The sequence below is a fragment of the Pyricularia pennisetigena genome (genome assembly GCF_004337985.1).
Source record: "Pyricularia pennisetigena strain Br36 chromosome 4 map unlocalized Pyricularia_pennisetigena_Br36_Scf_9, whole genome shotgun sequence".
Lineage (NCBI taxonomy): Eukaryota > Fungi > Ascomycota > Sordariomycetes > Magnaporthales > Pyriculariaceae > Pyricularia > Pyricularia pennisetigena.
Window position 1 is genome coordinate 920,383 of NW_021940921.1, and position 22,359 is coordinate 942,741.

General features: G+C 56.9%; 4 protein-coding genes across 4 annotated transcripts; all 4 read right to left on the reverse strand.

The window, feature by feature from the left end:
* Positions 1–224: 224 nt before the first annotated feature.
* On the reverse strand, positions 225–2,760 carry PpBr36_10265 (uncharacterized protein; the record flags this gene model as incomplete). The annotated part of the gene is made up of 6 exons (XM_029897378.1): positions 225–1,095; positions 1,183–1,410; positions 1,489–2,033; positions 2,100–2,183; positions 2,267–2,392; positions 2,473–2,760. 6 exons carry the CDS (start codon positions 2,758–2,760, stop codon positions 225–227), a joined length of 2,142 nt encoding a protein of 713 aa, XP_029744235.1.
* A 1,685-nt stretch (positions 2,761–4,445) lies between these two features.
* Positions 4,446–5,111, reverse strand: PpBr36_10266 (uncharacterized protein; the record flags this gene model as incomplete). The annotated part of the gene is made up of 2 exons (XM_029897379.1): positions 4,446–4,856; positions 4,986–5,111. 2 exons carry the CDS (start codon positions 5,109–5,111, stop codon positions 4,446–4,448), a joined length of 537 nt encoding a protein of 178 aa, XP_029744364.1.
* A 2,625-nt stretch (positions 5,112–7,736) lies between these two features.
* Positions 7,737–8,097, reverse strand: PpBr36_10267 (uncharacterized protein; the record flags this gene model as incomplete). The annotated part of the gene is made up of 2 exons (XM_029897380.1): positions 7,737–7,972; positions 8,070–8,097. The coding sequence occupies 2 exons, from the start codon at positions 8,095–8,097 to the stop codon at positions 7,737–7,739; spliced, it is 264 nt and encodes an 87-aa protein (XP_029744234.1).
* Positions 8,098–8,611: 514 nt separating this feature from the next.
* PpBr36_10268 (uncharacterized protein) lies at positions 8,612–21,832 on the reverse strand (the record flags this gene model as incomplete). The annotated part of the gene is made up of 6 exons (XM_029897381.1): positions 8,612–11,194; positions 11,269–11,792; positions 11,887–20,188; positions 20,275–20,851; positions 20,950–21,101; positions 21,380–21,832. 6 exons carry the CDS (start codon positions 21,830–21,832, stop codon positions 8,612–8,614), a joined length of 12,591 nt encoding a protein of 4,196 aa, XP_029744366.1.
* Between the last annotated feature and the right edge of the window lie 527 nt (positions 21,833–22,359).

Genomic DNA, 22,359 nt, shown 5'->3' on the forward strand with positions numbered 1-22,359 from the left:
GTGTAGCACTCTGCCGCTCGAAGAAAAAAAAAAAGAAAACTGCACAAATTGAGAGGAAAATTGTCCTGCCTCTCCGGAGCATTGGATCAACGATAACATAATTTATTTCTACATGTTCCGGACAGCCTCTTGTCCCATCAGTCTACTTTCAGGCCATCCAAGCCTGGCTCTGTCTCTTGCAAGTGCCTTTTAAATACCCACGAGGCTGCCAGCAACGAGCGCAACTACCACAGCTCCCACTTCTGTCCTCCCATAGCACACAGCCTGTTAAACAGCTCATCCCTCTTGGGCACCGCCGTCAGCACCTTTGACTCTCCCGACCTGTCAATCATCTCGAGACCGTCGTTGATGTCTCGCTCAAGCGCCCAACCGATGGCCAGCTTGCTCTTGACCCCGAATCCAGCATGCTTTTTCAGCTCCTTGATTTGTGTCACGTCCACCGTCCAGGCAGGGTTCAGCTGCATCAGATCCGCGTCGCTGGAGCCGGGCTCATCTGGATTCTCCCCCGCAGCCCGCCGCGCCGCAGTCGCCATCTTGTTGTCCGAAAACGAAACCACCGGTACGCCGTCCCGCCATGCCACGCACACAAAACCCTCCTTCCCCTGCCAGCGAGCAGAAAATTTCACCGGCCCTCCCTCGGCGTGTTCTTTGCGGACGTCTTCCTTGTCCGGCACGGCTCCGAGCCTGTTCTTGGCTGACTCTTTGTTCGTGCCGACCTTTGACCTGGCCTTGTTGACCGCCAGGCCGGCCTTGACTCCCGCCTTGGTCCCTCCCCTCAGCAGGCCGAGCAGCTTGCTAGCCTTGCTGCTGTGCTTGTTCTGCGTCGACGTTAGTTCCGGATCCTCACCCCCGGCGCGTTCCAGCTTTTCATCGTCGCGCTCGGCCGCGTCGTCGAGGTCGCGTTGCGACGCCGCCAGGGGCTGGTCACCGCCCGGTGCGGCCTCGATCACGTGTGAGTCTTCCAGGTCGATTGGGTTCTTGGGCGGTGGGCCGGTGATTTGTGGCGGGGGTGGCAAGGGGCAACGGTTCGCCTCAGCATGTCGGAGGAGGGTGATGGCGACTTGTGCGTTGGTTGGGACGCCTTTGAGAAGTGTGCTGCCGAGGTTGTTGGAAGGTTTTGTCAACATGCGTGCTTTCTGGCTCGAGTCGATGCTGAATAATAATTGGTAAAAGAAAACTTACTTGTTAATGTGTACCACTTTTCTCCAGTTGGGGTATGCCCAGTCCAGCCAGTTCATCACAGAAGTGATGACAGGGTCACCAAAGAAGACAAAGCCAAATGCCAGTGAGACAATTCTGTTTGCTGTGTGTGCTGACATAAATAGGGATGCAAGAAATAATGGCGCCATTGTTGACGCCAGACGTAACCGGTGCAGGTACGGATGAAAAGGGGGTGTCGGAGACAATGCGCTGATTCGACTGGTTAGCTTTTACTTTAATCATTTACAACAAAGGTACATTGGCCGTCGTCCAGCATGGGCGTCTTACTTTGCGAATCGCTCATACGTATCCGACGTCAATGTCAACATGTGGAGCAGCGGCCTCATTTTAGACCACATGAGCGTCTCCATCGGCTCTTTTGTCTTGTCTTGCGACGGCTCCGGCACGCCAGTCGCCTTGTCCTTTGCCGAAGCGATGGCAGTAGCCGCCTCGTCTGGGTCCGGCAAGTCATCAGTCAGGTGCTTCTCGCCCTCCTCGTTCTCGGGCTGACTTTTGGGGTCCTGGGCGGTAAGCGTATTGACGGCGATGCCCGCGACGCCAGTCACAAAGTTGCTGGCCTCGTTCTCGATGGTTTCGCCTTTTTGATGCTCAGGAGCACCGGTCGCAGAGTCGGTGGATCCAAGTACGCCGGCCTCGGGCTTTGTGGGCCCTCCCGTGTGCCTATCGACGAGGGAGACGGGGGCAGGTGGAAAGGCTAAGTTTCGGGCGCGCTGGGAGACGATGAGGGTGATGAGTGAGGCGAAAAGGAGTGGGAAGAGCATGTCGAGAGCCCATGCAGTGAGATAAGCCTGGTTAATTCCATCGGTGCCGGACTGTCAGTTTTGGACCTTTTCTTGGCTGATGTCGCGACTCAGAGGGACTCGTTCAAGGTTGCTCACGATGCAAAACGTTCCTGTTCTTCTGGGCTCCCGCCACGATCTTAGCCGGGCGATATGTTTCATTGAGGCAACGAGCCCCAGAATCTAAAGATTCCGCATCGCTGATTAGTCTGGTTTGACCAATCATGTAGGATCGGGATTTGCAGTTCAGTCCATGCTCTACATACCAAGCCCATGTATAGCCGCTCGAATTGACTGCGGAGCTTGTTGGCAGAGAACTCGGCCCCATCGGCCAGGTAAAGATCCAGTCCACCAACCGGAACATCAGACGTTTCCTTGAGAAAGAAGACTTGCTATATTTTCCCTTGATGTTAAGACATGTAGTCACCACAGCCTTTCTTTTCTTTTCTTTTTTTTTTTATCCCCGACGCACCTTGTCAAACCTCCGCACAAACGTCCACAGATCCTCATTGTCAATCCCAGCAATCAGATGTTCCGGTATCTCCTTGGGGTCCCCCTGCCAGCCCAAGTCGAGAAGCTGCTGCTGGTCGTGGTCGATCTGTGCGGCGCCCTTGTCTTTACCAGGGTCGGAGACGGCCAGGGCGTGCGAATCGCTGGGAAGCTCTCGTTCACTCGATGCTTGGTGTTGGTCGGCGTCGGGGTGGGTTGTTGCCGGCTCTGGGACCAGGTCCCGGAGATGGACGCCCGTATTGATGGACATGACTTTTTCGCAATTGCTGTGAGGGGTCCAAAATTCCCGTCGGTAATGGTTCGAATGTGATTTCAATGTCAGGCTCAATTGAGGAAAACCCGTCTGTTTGGACCAGGGTATTTAGGAGGGTATCTAGGCACCCAGAATAGAAAGAAAAGCTGATGAAATCAAACAGTGACGAGAAGAAAGAAATTGAATGATTCAACGATTTGCTGCGCTACACGAGCAAAGGGAAAGGGCGGCTCCAGAATGTTTGCAAATTGTGTCTTCATGATGACGATTAGATTCCCAAATTGGCAGATGTTTGGGCTTGGCAGGGTGTCACGGTGGCACAATCCAACACCACAGCCAGAAGAGGAAATCCCAAAACCCAAGTCAGCAAATCTGCATGCCAGGAGAAAAGTGGGAAAGAATGCAAATGAAACGGCGCTTCACTACTCGGAAGATGTAGCATTACATGGGGTGAATGGTCCATCTTTCCGTTTCCCATTCTCTCTCGGACGCTCTACCTGCTCCTCATGCCCACAGTTTCACATTCATGGTTTCTGTCGCTATGTTTGATGTCGACTTGGGTGCCAAGGGACGTGGAGATGAATCACCGAGTCCTGCTACTTTGCGCTTCATTCGTCAGGGTCGAGAGTCCGCCACATGCCAAGTCGACAATGCCGCCCATCAACATCAACGAGTCATTCCAGCAGGTCTGAGTTTCTGGGAAGCAAACTCTCGACTCCCCATTCGACGTAGCAAATGACAGTTGGTATTTAACAAGACTAAAAATGCTCAATTCAAGCCTAGCTCAAGAGTCTTGCAGTAAGCTACTCCGCGAAAACGGACTCTACAACCGCTCGACCGTAGGCTCTTTCAACCAAGTCCGGTTTCGTGCTCCTCCTTGCTCCATACACAAGACAATGTCGAGGAATTGATATGGATGCAGAGGTTCATCGGTGAACGAGAGAGACAGTCAATGGGATGTCTGTTCTTTTTGCGAGATCAAGAGCGAGTTGTCAAAACTTGTGTCCGATGGATAGTGGCTCATAACCATAGCTGTTTGAACACCAGCGTTGATACTATGGCTTATTTAAACTTGGACTTGTCATCTTGTGGGTCTCCCACTGGTCGCAATGATGACAGCTTTACCCAATTACCAGAGCCAACCGCACTTTGCCCGGCTCTCTTCATGCAGACGAGTGGCCATCGTATCCCGCGATTGAGCGCATGCATGTTAATAATTATTTGAGTTGGTGCTAGAATTCATTTGGCATACTGGCGAAAGATATCACATTTTTGCTTTGTTCCTCGCAATCGATTTGGGGACCTGAGGTGAAGGTGCGCTCAACACTTTCTCATGGGCGAAAGCTGAAAGGAAAAATGATGATAATTGATATCTTTTGATTCCTTTTCCATCTGCAAGCTAAACTAGAACAATGCAAGGCTATTAAACTTCTAGAACTGGCGACTATCCCATTGGTTTGCTTCTTCAACCCTTATCGGCGAGCGCCAAGCCGGAATGATCGCACAACTTCCGGGAACAAAAAGCCAAGACTTCTGGAAGCTTTTAGAAAACAAGATCAGCGACCGGACATGAGATCCGAAGCTTTTGATATGCAGGCCTCGCTTAGCGGAAGCGGTGTCCACTCTTGAACGTCTCCTCCCTCAGACTGCCTGGAAATACAAGCTCAGGCTGACACCAGCTCCTAATCCGAGTCACTGCTGCTCGAGCTGCTCGAGCTTGAGCTCCCACTTCCCTTGCGCTTGTGCTTGTCCTTGACCTTCTTCACCTTGTCCTTCTTATCCTTCTTCTCTTTCTTATCCTTCTTGTATTTTTTGTCCTTTTTGTCCTTCTTGACCTTGCCACCTGACAGCTTCTCCTCCACCAGATGACCGCCCGCAGCTCCAACTACGCCTGCGGCGACCGTGGCCAGGCCCCCTCCGCCCATCGCATGCGCAGCGAGACCCGCCGCTCCGGCGCCAAGCAGACCGCCCGCCACGCCGCGATCCTGACCATCACCGGCAAGAGGCGGTGGGCTGCCGTAGGGGTTCTGGGCCGGCTGCTGCGGCGCGCCGTGGCCTGATGGCTGTTGCTGGTAGGGAGGGGGTTGGTAAGCCTGCAGGGATCGGATGCACGTGAGAAGATATCAGCGTCTGGTATGACCAGAACAAAAAGTAGATAGAAATAAATGAAATGAAAAAAGGTTAGGCTCAATATCGCACCTGCTGGTAGGGTGCATTTTCACCAGCAGTCTGCTGGAATCCTTGCTGAGTATAAGAAGGGTTCGGCGGCTGCTGAGGGGCGCCTGGGTAGTAGGCCTGATACTGTTGCTGCGGCTGCTGGCCGCCCTGGTTCTGCTGGTGGAAGCCATGCTGATCGTAGTTTTAGGACGGCGGCTGAAACTGCTTCTGGCCTCCCGAGCCTCCGCTTCCACCGGCGCTATTGTAATAGTCTTGCGCGGACATTGTTGATGTTTGGCGATTTGTCGTAAACAATGGTGGGGAAATGATGATGTAGACAGAGTTGCGCGGTGAGAAGACCAGGAAAGAAATGGCGGGGTATCGGTACCTCAACTGGTCGGAACACTAGGCTAGTGATTTCTTTTTGAGGCTGTGTAACGGAGCTTCCTCCCATAGCGGCTTCCACGGCTGATCCCCCTGCATCAACAGGACGTTTGTCATTGGAGCTTCACGTTACATTCACCACCGCATGGTTTAATGAATCACTCTCAGCATGGGTGTTCCATGTGAATGCGGGTCAAATGATGTGTCCTCTTGGCATACATATTTATTGATTGCAGATGCAGCTGCCACTCCCAATTTGCAACTAAGCTCGGTACCTGGACGAGGAAGGCTTGGTAGAGTATCTTTTTGCCGTGTTGGACATGTGGAGGGGTTGCTGGGCGATTTGCTTACTTTGTCGGTCCAGCAACCCGGGGATTTGGGAATGACGTCATTACGTATTCGTCTCGGTCGCAACGACTTGCGTCCATACTTTTCAAATTGTCTGGTTCAGGGAATTCAAGCTGTTACAATCTTGGAGACGTATCTTTGTATTTGATGTTGCTAATCTGACAAAACATTATTTGCTTGAATAATAAACCGTAAGGCCTTTTCTGTGCCGATTTGTTCCAAGACGTGCTGGTCCAACGCCTCTTGTTACCATAAAGAACGTTATGCTCTTTGTAATTTGAAAAAGGGGATTTGCCTCGTCGTCCGCCAAGAGTTGCAAATGGCGCATTTGTACTCGTTCAGTATCTGGGGCGAGAATGGATTCGATCCTAGCAGTTTCAATATATTAGACGTAAGACCGAGACGTGGCGCGTTCAACCTCTCAAGGACTTTGGCATCCTTGGGTCCGTAGTTGCAAAGCCAACCGAGGCCAAAGCGAAAAGGTGAAGAATAGTAGAAGAGTGGATTGCTTACTCGGTAGCAAACTGTCGGCAAACAGGTTAGGGATTGCTTAGCTGCTTAATATCAAACCTGGGAAAACTCACGGAAATCATGAAAAGGGCATCAAAGCAAGTAATTAGTCTGTGGTTAAGAGGTTAGGGTAAATATTTGGTAATCAGATATCAATAATACAACCTCATCAATAGCTTGCTTTGATTATTCCTTTGTCAGCTCTTACCAGAACTGTGAAGAGCATTTTCTATGAATATCTTTCATGACGACTTGCCCAAATCGAACAGCTCAATGCATTCTATTTAATTTGTTGCTATTAGGACATAAACACAACATTTTCTTTAAACTATGTTTTCTAAACTAAACAAGTGACTGGGCATTAAAATAAGACGACCCCGAGGCTATTTAGTTGATATATGTTAGTTGAACACTCTTTTGAAATCAGTTCTAGCGAATGGAAACATAGAAAAGCATTTTCGCATTTAACAATTTCGAAAGCACTTTAACGTGTAATAAATGAGAAATTTGACGTGCCAAAGACGTCTAGAGTCCTGCACAAAGAGATAGAAGGAAAGATGGAAAAAGCCTTGAATGTTCAAGATGAAGCGTCAACTATGAGCTACAGTAGCCCTTCTGTACTGACATGTACATCTCCACTTAATTACTTGTTCAAACGCAATTCTACCTTGTGCTTAAATGCACCAAGGTTACTCCAGCATATTAAAGCTGAAACAAGCTGGAATTGTTACCATGGATCAGGATTAACTATATTAACAAGCATTAAATTAGGTTTAAAGTATGGTGTCAGGGAACATGGGGTCGAAATGGCGACCGAACGATTAAATAACAGAATAGTTCACACCAATGATTCCTTTTTGATAGTCAATCCTAGCAACACAAAAAGATTGACTTGTTAAATTCGAATTTGGTTGGAAAAACGAGGGAATGATAACCAAACGTCCAGCAATGGGCTATGAACAGTGTATGATAACATTCAGCGCCGCCTAGCCGCTGTTTGCTATTGGTAGTATCGGTTAAGTAGACGGTTACCACTCGCTCAGTTCGAAGACCAGCTATTCAGGATTATCATGAAAGGAGCGGAAACTTGGGAAGAGAATCCACCAGTATGGCGGAAATCGGTTGGGTACTATGCCTTGATAAGCCCAAACTTTGTTGAGTTGCGTCAAGTCAGCTTGCAAAAAAAGAGACCACTGCCGCTACCAAGTCTGTCAGAAATTCATACAAGTAGTATTCCAAGCCATGGATACCCAGCTAGATTTGCATATTCGGTAAGCTGTGACAAGCTCCTTGTAAGCTTCAAGCTTGGTACCCTGGCTACCAGCCAATAGTTCCATGGCATTTAAAAGTTGGATTTGGCCCCCACTGGTTCCATGGCTCACTTTTCTGATCATTGCTCAGAATGTACCCGCAATATCCAGCCGAGTCGAATAGACTTCGCTCTCGCACCCGGCTGCGACGAATTACCGCTGAACCAGTTGGAACAGACGCACAACATCGCCTGGGGGTCAGGTACATGATTAAGCCCTCAAACACGATCAGAACCGGCCGATTCGTGGGAGCCCGGAGGTCCGCTAGCCAGTTGTTGTGGTGGATGATATCCGCCGATGCGAGACGGTGTCGCCCAAGCTCTGAGTGGGATCAACCTTGACGAGCTTCGTTATCTCCACAGCCAGCTGGTCGTTGAGGATTGGGCTGGGGAATTCGGCGTCCGAGGCGTGGGCTGGCAACGTCATGGTGAGCGTCTCTTGGGGACCGCTTAGGATGATTTTGCTCTTGTCGGACTCGGGATCCGTCTTGTAGACTGCCACTGTCGACCCAAAAGCCTGTTACGGCCACTGGCGCGTTGAGGGCTGGTAGGTAATACTTTGGGAGTTGGCAGTCGATAGACTATCGCACCACCGTACCTTGCGTATCTGCCGTTGTTTTAGCCATGGGCGCCCCTATATAGCCGGGCCCCGGGGATATCTGCTCTTCCACCCCTCGATTCGACTCACTAATGCACGAAAGACCTTACTTGCATGCACAGTGACGCTGATTAAACACCTTGCTTCCTCTTATATTTATTAGTAGCTAGCAACGTTTGTCGGGGACTCAAGAGATAAACTCTATGCGATCGGATCAAGAGTGGCTGGATTAATACGGTTTATTGAGGTACCAGTATTAGGCAACAGCAGCACGCAGTTGTTACCAGCATCTTAGTCAGATGAAGGATTTGGATCAAAAGGGCCAGGTTGTGAAGTTGTGAATTAATCTAATTTTTCATTCTCCAATCAGTTCCCTTTTTCTTTTGCAGCCGTTAAACTGCACAGTCTCCATCAAGATTTCGAACCGAGTTCACCTACATGATGCGAGAAAACAGAGCTACTTTACTTCCCAAGCCTCGCGCCAGCCCTGGTAGAACCTACAATATCGAGCACCCGACCACAAAGCGGTGTCACACTCTAGTCTAGTCTTTCAAAAGCACCTTGAAAGTCTTTCTTTTCCCACCCAGCGTATCGGACCTAAGATACGTTCCCAGCAGGGGCGGGAACCCGACAGCCTCGGCCTTGTCGATCCACTCGTCATCGCCAAGGACAGGCAAGGACCCGCGCCGACCAAGAGTCCGCATGCAGTACGTTCCCAGGTCGGCCAGGTCGACGGCGGCATCGGCCCCGCCGCAGTGGTGGCGGTACCGGACCCCCTCGGCGCCGTCCGCGGCGACGGCAGCGCCGACCATGTCCTCCGCCACCTCCTCGACCGGCACAAACTGTATCTTGCCGGCGTAGCCCTCGAGCGTCGGCACGGCGCCCAGCGCGATCGAGTACCTGACCACGCTGGACACGACGTCCAGCTCCGGCGCGCCGGGCCCGACCAGCGACGCGGTGCGGTGCACCGTGGCGCGCAGCAGGCCGGCCGACGCCGCGGCCATGCGGTCCAGGAACAGCTCGCCCGCCCACTTGGTGAGCAGGTAGCCCTCGGCGACGTGGGCGGGCGGGTGGCGGCCGAGTGGCTCCTGGGCCAGGTCGCGGCCCAGAAACGTCGCGACGCCCGCCGTCGACACGAAGTGGATGTGCGCGGGGCGGCGGCGCCGCACCGAGCCCGGCGGCGGGGCGATGGTGCGGTGCACCAGGGACAGGCGGGCCAGGGCCTTGAGCGAGTCCAAGTTGGCCGCGCGGAGGGTCGCGTACGACTTGAGGAAGGACGTGTCGGCCGCGTTGTGGATGATGACGTCGGCCGCCGAGAAGACGCTGCTCGCCAGGTCCGGGTCCGCGATGCCGAGATCCGGCTGGGAGAGGTCGCCCGTGTGGATTTGCAGCTTCTTGCCGCCGGCACGCGCGGCCTTTGCATGTGCGGCCAGCCGCTCGGGCCGACTGCGCACGGCGACGCAGTGGATTTCCGACACGGCCGGGTGCCGGATCAGGCTCTGCACCAGGTGACGGCCTAGGAACCCGGCCGCACCCGTTAACGCCACCACAACGCCCCCCTCCAGGGTGCCGTTCGGCTCGGCGGGCGAGATTTCAGTCACTCGAAGCGCGAGATCCAGCTCGGGCAGAGGCCGCGTCTCGGCGTCCCAGTCGATTCTGCTCCCGGACGGGCCGTTCTTGTCTTGGCGCAAGAACCGCGACATCTGCGCGAGCGTGGTGTTGTGGAAAAGCTCGCGGAGGGGGACGTCCACTCCATGCTCCACCCTGATGCTCCTCTGCACGCGCGTCAGGAGGATCGAGTTGCCACCCATCTGGAAGAAATCGGCCTCGGGGTCCAAGGGCTCGAGCAGATCGGAGTCCGTGGAGGGTGCGCCCAAGGCGTCTTGCCATATCCTCCCCATCTGCTCGAGGGCCTGCTTGTCGGCTTCGGGGACATGAGCATGGGGTGACACCGGCTCGACGGCAGATGACTCCGGGACGGTCCTCGAACCCAGCTGCACAGGCCACGACGCTATGGTTGTACGGTCCTGCTTGCCGTTGGGGGTGAGCGGGAGGGACTTGACGGGAACGATGACGGCCGGCCGCATGTAGTCGGGCAGCGGAAGACTTTTCGCGATAGATCGTAACAGTTGGACAGCGCTATCGGTAGAAGTGGATGGAGCGACGACGGCGTGAGCGACGAGGACTTTGGACGTTGATTCGTCCGCGAGGGTACCGGGACCAAGCGGCCGGCCGTCTGTTCTTCGCACGCTCACGACGACTTCCACGACAGAGCCGCCCGCCCTGTCCATGATGGCTCCCTCGACGTGACGAAGGTCCAGTCTCATGCCCCGCAGCTTGATCTGCGTGTCTCCTCTGATGCGGCCTAGCGAGAAAAAGACACCATTCTCGTCCATGTAGCCGTAGTCGCCGCTCAAGTGGACCTTGTCCCAGCCGCTGACCAGGTGCTCCCGCACGGGGTATGGATCCGGGAGGAAGCGTAGGTCTGTGGGCCCCGACCCGACGTAGCCCAGCGCGACGCCGCACCCTCCAATGACAAGATGTCCCGGCATGCCAGGCGGCAGGATGTGGCCGTCGACGTCCACCACGCGGACGGTGTAGTTGGGCATCAGGTTCCCGACGGGCACCGGCCAGAGTCGCTCCACGTCCTCGGCCGTCCTGGCCTGCTGGAAAGATATCTCGTGCGACAGCGGCATCCAGACCTCAGACGGACCATAGGCGTTGATGACTCTGAGCGAGGGCTTCCCGTGAAGGTGAATCTGCCGGAGAAAAGTGAGTGGGATGGGTTCGCCAACGGCGACGTGCCAGTGCCAGTTACAGGACGCGAGCTCGCCGGAATCGTCGCTTTGGAGCCAGGCGATGGTCTCACTCGGGGTCGCCACGGTGAGCCTGATACCTCGTTGGACGATCGTGCGGGTCAGGGCTCTCGGGTCGCCCCGGATGTCACGGGAGGCGACAACCGCCTTACCCCTGCACGCGAGGCCAAGCAGCACCGTCCACCAAGAGACGTCGAAGCTGATGGAGCAGTGCTGGAGCACTGTTAGAGGCTCAGAGGTGAGCTCCGGCCACCTTTGCATCATCCCCTCGATTCCGTTCACCACCACGCGGTGGGGGATGGAAATACCCTGGTAAAAGCGTGCGGTTACTAGTTAGCATCCGACACGGTACGACTGCACCCCACAAGCCGACTACCACTAACCTTGGGTTCGCCTGTTGTGCCACTGGTGTACAACAGCATGGCCTCCTGGCTGCTCTTGATGTCTAGGCCGGATGCCTTGTCGAGTGCGGCCGCCGGCGGAGGAACCGTGTCCAGGGTCGAAATGTCGACGACGTGGCCATCCGGACGGCTTCCGAGCTCGCCGACGAGCGCGGCCGTCGCATGGTGGACAACCACTACGGCGAAATTTGCAGCCTTTGCAATCCGCGCCAGACGCGGCAGCCCCTGCGAGAGGTCCAGCGGCACGTATGAAGCCCCGGCGCGCCAGATGCCCAGCATGGTCACGACCCAGTCGACCGTCGGCTCCTGGAAGAGCCCTACCCTTGATCCCGGGCCTACACCCAGCCGGCTTAGCTCATGGGACAGCGCGATCGATTTGCCTGTCATCTCGGTCCATGACAGCGTATTGTCGTTTGTGTCGGCAAGCGCGACGGTATCCTGGAGCGATTTGGCAGCGTGATCAAGGCGAGGCAGAATAGACTGGTGCTCCAGATTCAAGATGAGACCTTTTGTTTAGGGATGGATTTTGGTCAGCAAGCAACAAAACGTGCGGCAACATATAATCATGGGGTGACCTGAATTGACTTGACTTGAACTTACCTCGGCCCAGTCGCAGCGCAGCTTCAGCTTCCGCCGCTGCCACCATGCGGGCATCGCCAACAACAGTCTGGCTGTTGGCCTGGGAGAAGGAGTCGAGCAGTGTCGAATACAGTTCCAAAAGCCTGGCCGTCTCCTCCGCCGTGTAAAGCCCCTGCTGGGCGTGAAGCTGCAGCAAAGCATCTCCGGCCGGCGTGTCGATGACGTCGAGCATTATGTCGTAGGGCGTCTTGCTGAGCAGGTACCGTTTACCTTGCACCCACCCCTTGCGGCCGGGAAAGGGCAGCTTCTCCGTCACCCTCTTGTAGTCGATAAACACCTGGAACAGGGGGCTGTAGCTGGAGCTTTTGGGCGTGTTGACCTCCTCCATGACCAGCTCGATGGGGACGGAAGCGTTGCCCATGGCCGCGAGGACCACGGCGCGGGTCTCGGAGAGCAGCTTGTAGAGGCGTGTGTCGCGCGGCGGGGTGCGGAGAAGCAGCGGCACCATGTTGAGGAAGTTTCCGACGGCCGCCTCTGCGCCCGGGAGGTGCAGGCTGCCGCGGTTGCCGTCGGCCATGCCCATGGTGACGTGTTGGACGTCGGCCAGTCTCGACACCAGAACCTGCAGCGCGGCAGTGTAGACGTGGAATGGCGTCACGCCGGCGTCCCGGCAGAGGGACCGCATGCACTGGGCGGTGGCTGCCGAGACGCGTCTCGATTCAACGTGTGCTTTGTAGGCGATGCGTTCCGGCCGAGCTCTGCTCGTACTGGATGGGGACGCGTGCAAGATGGGCAGGGGCTCGTGGAAGGTTGGGTTTTCGGCAAATAGACGGCTCCAAAAGGCCAGCTCGTCGGCCCACTGCTTGCCCTGTACCTGCTGGTTCTGCTCGTAAAGGGCGAGATCTGGTTGCTGAACGGCAGGAGGATCGATGACTTCGCCCGAGTAGAGCTGGAGCAGCTCCTTCACCAGAATGGCCATACTGAACGAATCCATATTTATGTGATGGTACGCAATCAGGAGATGATGAAGCTTCGGCGAAAGCGACACGAGAACCATCCTCACCAGCTCCCCCGTCTCGAGGTTGAAGTGTTGATGGTGGAGTTCTCTGTACAGCTTGTCGATCTCGTCTCCGGTTCCCACCTCTCTCGTCTCGAGCTGCAACGTGCTCCGCTTCAGAATGACCTGCTGAGGGACGTCCAAAGTCGGGCTGGTGCGTATGAACGCCGTGCGCAAAGCCTCGTGCCTCGCCCCAAGCAGGCCGACGGCTCTGGCAAGGGCAGCGGTATCCAGCTCAGCCCTGATCTCGATGTCGTTCACCACGTTGCAGACCGTGGGCGTTGGGCTGAGGTTGCTCATTAGCCAGAATCGCTTCTGGCCGTAGGACATGTCGATCGTTTTTTCGAATCGAGCCTCTGGAGTTGACTCTTGCGTGGGATACCGGGCTATGGAAGAGTCGAGGCCGATTTTGTCTTGCTCGACATTCTCCTCAAGGAGTGCTTGTTTGAGGCTAATATCGGGCGTCGAAGCTGACATCTCCGTGGTGGAGGCCGGTGTGGCTTGGCCGCCCGATGATGAGGGCGAACATGAGTTTTTCATGGGCTCCTCCTCCTCCTCCTCGTCGTCCTCCAACTCTTGCTCCTCGCCGCTGTTCCTTGAAGGTTTCTTGACGGGTGGCTCTGCCGGCTTGGGCTCCTTGAGCGCAGATGCTGGGACGGCGTCTTCGTTGGAGTCTTTGTCGAGAGACGGTGTCAAGCTCTCCGGCAGAGCAGCCAAAATAAAATCAACCACGTCACCAAAACTCGTGTCGGCAAGGATCTTGAACACGGGCATGTCGACCTCGAACTCTCTAAAGACCCAGGTGCGCAGCTCCACGGCCACCAGGGAGTCGACGCCCAGGCTGGACGTGCTTCGTGTCGAGAAGGCATCCAAGTCGCCCGCGACCTCGTCGCCGACCTGCAGCATGTATATCATCTTTTTGAAGACGGCGGCCGACACGATTCGCGCCAGGTCGCCAACCGTCCTGGAGCGCTTCAGCAGGTCTCGCGTCTTTTCGGCCTGCTTCTCCGACACGGGATCCTGCGCTTTGCGCCTGGCGACGGCGCGACTCCTGGCCACCATGTGAGAGAACCGGGGGTTCGAGACCCAGTCGGGCTGGAACTCTGCGGTCGGCGGCGGCACGTTGAGCCCGGTGACGACCTCGTGGCCGCCGAGAGCCTGCCCCGGCCGCCCGGCCAGTATGCCGTGGGCAAAGGCCATGCAAAAGTCCCGCTCCGACATCTTGGCGAACCCGGCCCCGACCATCTGCTTGAGCGTCTGCTCTTTCACCTCGCGCGCCATGTACCCCGTGCCCATGACGGCGCCGATGTCGACCACGCTGGCCGCCAGGCCCCTCGCGCGCCGCTGCGCCGCCAGCCCGACGAGGAACATGTTTGCGGCGTCGTAGTTGGCCTGGCCGCGGTTGCCCAGCACGCACGAGAGCGACGAGATGAGCACGAAGAAGTCCAGCGGGACCGAGTCGAAGATGCCGTCTAGCAGGATGCTGCCCAGCACCTTGGGTCTCAGAACCCGTACCATCTGGTCGTACGTCATGTTTTCGAGCGACACGTCGGCGAGCACCATGGCGCCGTTGGCCACGCCTGCGATGGGCGGCCAGTCCGGGGATTCGCCCAAGTCTTTGATGAGCTTCTCCAACGATGACTTGTCGGTGATGTCGTTGGCGATTCCCTCGATCCTGACTCCCCGCTTCGCGTAGCTTGCAATCAACTCTTGTTCAACTCCCGGGTTGCGGCTCGTCAGCACAATGTACCTAGCCCCCTGGCCAACCATGTACTCGGCCAGCGAAGATCCGAGGCCACCCTTGCCGCCCAGGCCCAGGAGCAAGTATGTCCTATCGCCCCTGAGCAGGGGCCGGACGCCATCGAGTGGCCGAGCCGTGGCTGTGAGCGGGGTGGGCGATCTGGCGGTCCAGTCGATCACGGAGAGCCCTGTCGGGGTGGACCGTCTGCTCTTTTCCAGGTATTCCTGCAGAGAAAGGAGATGCACAGATCCCTGACCCTGCCCATGCGACGGCGTGTCTTTTAGTTTTTGGGCATGAGCCATGACGGCGTCGTGCAGCATGCAATCCAATACTGACTGTGATCCCGGCCTCGATTCGCCGTGTGAGACAGACTGCAAAACATGGGCATCTCGCAACAGGTCAGCAATCAACCTCGTCCTCGCTCGAGCAAGCTCGGGCTGTGACCCTTGGAGAAAGCTGCTGAGAGTCTGTCCCCCAGAAGTGCTAGCAGTCGGATCCGAGCAGACGAAAATTCCTTGGACGTTGGAAGACGCAGATAACCCAAGAGCCTTTTTGATTACCGAGCAGCTGGCGTGCATGTCGACAAATGCAAAGGAATCAGGTGCCGAGGCTACCTTTTCCGGGGATGTGGTGGCGCAGACAATGGTCCAGGAGCCCGACTGCGTGGCAGCCCGGCCAAGCAGCCTAGCGAGAGTGGCATCGGGCTCCAAGACAAGAAAGGTCCTCTTGGACTTTTGTTGATAGCCGTGCTTGATCGGCCGAGAGTCGCGGCCCGCCTCGCTCGCAATCAGAGACGCCAAAACATGAGCTGCAACGTCGCGCAAACGAGACGGAGTGGCGTCTCTGGAGATAGATACGGGCCCAGAAAGCGCAGTGATGACCGATCCCATGCGGTCGGACAAGACCATCTCAATGCTCCGCTCAGCGGACTCGGCAGATTGAACCGGCAGCCCAGCGCTGATATTCCACGTGCAGCCTCCAGGCTGAAGAGCCAGCGGAACAGAATACAGCGGGCTGATCTCGTGGGCGCCCGGACGGTCAAAGCTGCGTGGTGCAGCTTGGGCGCGGAGGAGGAACCGAGACGTAAACTCGCCTTCTTCCTCGTCCCAGTCGTCGTAAACCTCATAGTCGCCAGCCGGGTCAGCCGGCTCAGATATGAGGCGTCTCGCAGAATTATATGCGTGGTTGAAGTGCCGGTGCGGCTGGATTCGCGACACCAAGAGGCGGCCCTGCTGGTCCACGGCAAGCTCGGGCTCGCGGCTCCAGAGCAGGTTCGTGTTCTGCCTCTCGAGCGCAGAGTGAACAACCAGACGCAAGAGGTGGTCCATCACAGCTTTGGCATCGGGGGCAGTGGTCGGAAAGTCGATGAACTGAATCGCCACTTGCCGATATTCCATAATCAGTGCCCGGCCGAGACCCACCGAGGCGAGAGCGTACGGTCGTCGGCCGTTACGTGCCCCGTGCGTCAGCCAGAGGATGTGATCGGGAGACCGTCTCAACAGCTCCTTGAGGCCGTGGAAGGCATCTTGCCTGATGTCTTGAAGGAGCGGCTGTTCATCAAGGTCAGCTAGGTAGAGTACCGTCAACCTCGAGCCATCAGCGTGATCGCCTGTCTCTCGGGACCCGCCATTTTTGCGTGGACTGAACAGCGGCTGCTCTGACTGGGCGCGCCGCATGAAACCTCCGAGACCGTCGGTGACCACGACCTGGGACGCCGAGAACGGCTGCAACATGCGACGCAGCTCCTCGGCTAGAGCCACATTCTGAGGTGAGGATCCAGCAACAATAAGCAAGCTGGACATGCTGGACAGCTCCGACGGCGCCTGTGCGGACGGCTCCAGGAGCAGTCTCAGGTCGTCATCGACCGCCCGCGAGACCAGAACCCCGTATGGCCAAGGCAGGAGGTCGAGCTCGGGCGTCTTGTCTTGGACGCCCGTGAAGCCGGTGAGCATGAGCAGACGATGCCACTCGGCGGACGACACGCACGGCGACCACGGCCTGCCGGACTCGGCCCCGAGCCACCAGCCCTCCAGGCCGCCCATGGTCAACCCGAGCCTCAGGGTGTCGTTGCTCGTCATCTCCAGCAGCACCAGGAAGCCGCCGGGCCTCAGCAGGCGACGCGCGTTCCGCAGCGTGCTTTCCAGGTCCGCCGTGGCGTGCAGCACAAAGGACGCGAGCACCACGTCGTGCGCCTGCTCCCGGAACCCTTGCTCCTCGACCGGGTCGCGCTCGATGTCGAGCGTGCGGAAGCTCATGCGCCCGCTCTCCACGAACCCCGAGAAGACCGACCTGGCCTTGTCGAAGAAGCCAGACGAGACGTCCGTGAAGGTGTAGTGCCCGAAGCGGTCGGGGATGCGGTCGAGGATGCGCTTCGTGGCGCCGCCTGTGCCCGCGCCGATCTCGAGAATGGATGCGTCCGGGTGCACAAAGGTGATTTGCTCAACGACCCTCGAGAGGAATTCCGAAAACGGCTTGACGCCCAGCGTTTCCTCGTACGATCTGTCCAGCATGCCGTCGTGCATCATGTGCTGCAGGATCATGGTCTCGCCTCTTACGGCGGCGCCAAGGTTCTCCCCGACGGCGCGCATCAACTGCACGTCAATGACGTCCATATGCCGGTCCATCAGTTCCCTCACTGTCTCGTACGTGTCCTGAGAATGCTCGGCCTTGACGTAGGGCTGCCTGCCGGCCGCAACCTCTCGGCTGACGTGGCGGGCGTAGTCCATCAGTTTGCGATGGTGCCATTTTGCTTTCGCCTCCTGATCGGGCGTGATTTCGTCTGCCAGACGCTTGAGGTAAAAGTGCGCGATGCGGTCCAGCAGCCAGCCGAGTTTGGTCTCTTCGTCGGTGGCCCGCGCAACAGTCGTGCCGTCCGCGAGGGTCATGGCAAGCGTGCAGTCGGTAAAGATGGCCCCCTCCACGGGCTCGAGGAACATTTGCACGTCGTCGTCCGCCGCCGCCGTGGCCAACGGGGCCAGGAGCACACCCTCGGCCCTGACCAGGCCGCTGCTCCCATCCGGCGTGAAGATGCCCACGTCGCCACCGAGCCCCTTCTGAGGCTGGCCTGAGAAGCTCGGGTCTCGGGTGATGGTCGCCTCGATGGCGTAGCGCGTCGTGGCCGGCTTGGTCTTTCGGACCGCCTCGACGTCCATCACGATCCGCTCGATGGCTATGGGGACGTGCAAGGACCAGAGACGGCCGTCGCCCGGACAGGAATATGCCAGGAGTATGGCCTGGAACAATGCGTCCAGAGGCCCCGGGTGCAGCAGGAAGTCCTTTTCGGACCGGTGCAGGAGATCAGGCGTGGGGAGGTTCAGCCCTGCTTGGGCGTATCCCAACTTTCGCCTTGCCGATGTGACTGCCCTGAAAAAGTCGGTGTATTGGTAGCCGATCTGATTCAACTCCTGATAAAAGCCCTCCTCATCTACCGGGACTAGCAGCGCCGGTGGCGGCTGTTGGGGACACAATAACGGCCGGTCTTGCCCCGTCTCTTGCTGGTCAAACATGGTGATCAACACGGAGCCGCTGCAGTTCAACGCGGCATCGGTGGAGGTGGTTCCGAACAAACAAGATCGGACGCGAAATCTTGCCTCCAGGACGGCATTCCCGTCAACTCCATCTAGGCGATCCCGGTTGATGGTCAGGGTTGTGTACACCTCGACGCCCCCCGAGGCCGAATCATCATCAAATACAATGGCTTTGCCAACCCAAACATCTCTAAACTCGATCGCCTTGACGTCCCTGTTCATCTCGCCAGCGACATGTAGAGCCGCGTCGATGGCCGCAGCCACGTATGCAGCAGCGGGGTAGATGACCTGGCCTTGCAAGCGGTGGCCGCGGAGCCAAGGGAGGTCGACCAGCCGGAGCAGGTTGTGCCAGGCCAGGTCGGTCTCGGAAGATTCGGGGGATAGCGTCCCCAGGAGGGGGTGCGCGGGTTTTGATCGCGTGCGCAGGGCTCTGGACCGTCGAGACTCGTGCCAGAACGTTCGGGAATGGTCCCACGGATAGCTGGGGAGGTTGCGTGCGGGTCTCGGGCGTTTGCCCTCAGAATCCAGTCGGTACACCACGCTTTGGAACCGGCCCACGTCCGTGCCGTCAGCTGCGCCGTGGGCCAGCAGCGTCCCCATGCACCGCATCAGGCAGATGCTGTCGTCCTGGCTCCTTGTAAGGACGTCGGTGTAGGGTATCTGGAGGCGGCCGGTACTGGTTCCGCCTCCCGTTGCCGCCGACAGGGACGCGAGTATGTCCTCGAACGGCCCGCGCAGGGCACCATGAGGTCCAAGACCGACAGCCATGGTGAACGGGTGCAGTGCAGACGCTTGGGCGGTCACGGCGGACTCGACTGCGCCAGCAAAAAGAACGGTCTGCGCCATGTTGGTGGCCCAGTACTCGCAATCCACCTCGGTCATGACCTGCTGCTGCCCAGCGGTTCCTTTGTGCACCGACGAATACCAGGTGGTGCCGCGGCTGCCGTCCTGAGGCGCGGGTCGCGCCGCGCCGACGCCCGCCCCCTGCAGCGACGCGACATACGGAGCCAGACACGGCCGCATGTGGTGCGAGTGATAAGCCTGATCGACGCGCAGGAGCCGCGCGAACTTGCCGTCCGCGACGAGGAGCTCCTTGGCCTCCAGGATGGCGTCCTCGTCGCCCGACAACGTGACGCTCGTCGGCGAGTTGTGCGCAGCCACCGCGATCCGACCCCGGAACTGCGTCAAGCCCACCAGGCTGCCGGCTTCGGCGAAGCTTATCCCCGCCGCCATCATGGCCCCGCCGTTCTGCTTCTTGCCCGCCAGCCGAGAGCTGTGCAGGCCGCGGTAGTATGCCACAACCATTGCGTCGCGCGCAGACAACAAACCCGCCGCGTACGCCGCCGCGATCTCCCCGGAGCTGTGACCTACCACGGCGGAAAACCGGACGCCGCCGGCCGCCAGCAGGTCGACCTGGATGATCTGGAGCGCCGTGCATAGGGGCTGGGAAAACTGCGCCAGGTCGAGGTTCGACCCTTGGACCTTGGTCAGTTCGTCCCGCAGCGACCAAGACGGGACGTGTTCGGCCGGAAGATCTTGGAGATAGCCCTCTAGCTCCGCCACCCTCCGCCGTACGAAGGGGATGTCTTCAATGACGTGTCTTGCCATGCCTGGCCACTGGGCTCCTTGGCCTGCAAAGACGCCGAGTATGCGTGGTGCGGGTCCGCCGTTCTTGGCTTCAGACACGGTGGCGGTCGGTTGCCATTTCGGGTCGTTTGCCGCGTCCCGAATCTTGTTTGCCAGGTCGTCGAGCCCTCGTGCTGCAAACACTGCTCTGCACGACAAGACCGACCGTCTCGAGTTGAGCGTGAAGGCGAGGTCGTGAGCCGTAAGATCTTGGGGCACCTGCTCGGGGGAGAGGAAATCGGCAAACTGCGCCAGCATCCGCTTGAGGGAAGGTTTTGTGGCGGCCGAAAACATAAACGGCAGCGGATCGGATTCTTGAGCACCTCGTGTGCCTTGTGGGAACTGATAACTCTCGATAATTGCATGTGCATTCTTGCGTCGTGTGTCAATACATTTTTTTTTTTTTTTCTGGTTATTGTCATGGTCATCGGGGGGTTTGATTATTGTCTATCACTCACTGTTCCGCCAAACCCAAATGAGTTCACACTTGCGCGTCTAGGAGAAACTCCTGTGGCAGGCCAGGGGACGGGCTTGCCCACGGGTATTTCCAGCCCGTGATACAGCGGCTCGATGGCGGGATTAAGCTCTTCGAAGAGCAGATTCGGCGGTATGAGGCCTTCCTGTATGGCTAGCGAAGCCTTGATCAGCCCGGCTATCCCGGCCGTTGCTTCGGTGTGGCCTATGACGGTTTTGATCGACCCGACATATAACGGGGGCCGGCCGGGGCCATCATCGATGACGTGCCTCCCCAGTGCCTCGTGGACAGCTCGTGCCTCGAGCGGGTCACCAGTCGGTGTGCCAGTCCCGTGGCACTCGAAAAATTGCGGTCGGTCCGAACGCCTTCTCAGGTCGAGCCCAGCTCGTCTGTATGTGTCTTGTATCAGAGCAATTTGCGCTTTGGGGTTCGGCACCGTGATACCACCCGTGGCCCCGTCCTGATTAATCCCCGTCTCCCGAATGACGCTTTCTATCCTGTCTCCATCCGCAATTGCTTGGCTGAGCTTCTTTAATATCACGGCAGCCACGCCATCTCCGCTGGAAAAGGTCCGTAAGTTCTGGGCACAGCCAAGTTTGAGGGAACAATGAAACAAGCACATTGTTTTTGACGTTGACTAGTTGAATAATTTACTAACCGTCCGTAGCCGTCTGCCGACACATCCCACATCCTGCAACGTCCAGTGGGAGAAAGCATGTGAAATGAGCTCTCCACAATGTATGGCTCAGGCCCAAGTAGCATGTTGACGCCGGCTGCGACGGCAACTCGTGAAGCTCCTGACCGTAGGGCCTGGACGGCTTGATGAACGGCAACGAGCGAGGAGGAACATGCTGTATCTATTGTCATACTCGCACCCCGCCAATCGAAAATGTAGGAGATACGGTTTGAGGCAATAGACCGGCCTGTGCCCGTTGAAAAATACTACGGCACAAAAATCACCCTCCGTGATGGTGCTGGTAAGTAAACAATTCTCTGTGGCAAGCTCGGTATAATCAAAAGCAGAGATGCAAGAAGAAAAAAAAAAAAAAAATAAAGCCAGGGTCTCGAGGAGAATTCCAACCACTCACCCTCGGCGTCGTGTTCAGTTCACGGTAGTGAACATCACTATACTCCTCGTTGACCAGCCCAACGTAGACCGCCGTGTCGGACCCGCGCAGCGCCTGCACGCTGTGGCCGCCAGACTCGAGGGCTTCATAAACGCATTCCGTCAGGAGCCGCTGTTGCGGATCGATGGCCGACGCCTCGCCGGCCGCGACGTTGAAAAAGCTCGCATCCCAGGCCGCGAGATCCTCCGAGATGGTGTACGAGTGCCGTACGTTGCTGTGGCCGCCGTATTCGCCGTCCGGGTGGTAAAAGCCGTCGGCGTTGAACCGCGTCGGCGGGATCGGGGCCAAGACGTCCCTTGGAGAGCGCAGGAGGTCCCAAAGCTTGGAGGGCGTGGACGCGCCGCCTGGGAATCGAAACCCCGTGCCCACGATGGCGATCGGCTCTTGGGGTTGTGGCTCTGTCGCCGAGTCCATGGTTTTCCGGCTAGTGCTACGTAAGGGTGTGTATTTTACTGTCAATATGCCGATGTGCGAATTTGCATGAGTGTTGCCTCCAAGGCCTGTAAAACAAAGTCTGGACTTCTTCTATACAGTAACTACTAGGTGCATGTGACAGAATAAACAAAGATCAGGCGAAAGGGATTCCGCTACGCTCAAGTTGGAACTTGGCAAATACTATGATGGGTCATTTAAAGAAACGCCTGACCCACTAAAACAAACAGCATCTGTCCAAACAGAACGCAACGATCCCAAAATCACCCCAAGTCGCCATTTCTTTTTTCAACTTTTGGTTGCTTATATTTATTTATATTTACAACTAGAGTTAATGATGGAGTGTTAATATTTAAAATATAGTAGGATATAAGCTTTTGTTTTTTTATTTAACAGTTTCTCTATTTGCAGACATTTTGGATTAATTAAATTATTTACTGTTGAAAACCGCGTGTTTTGGTGTGATCTTGGGACCGTTACATTGTTTTTGAACAGGTGCTGCACCCCAT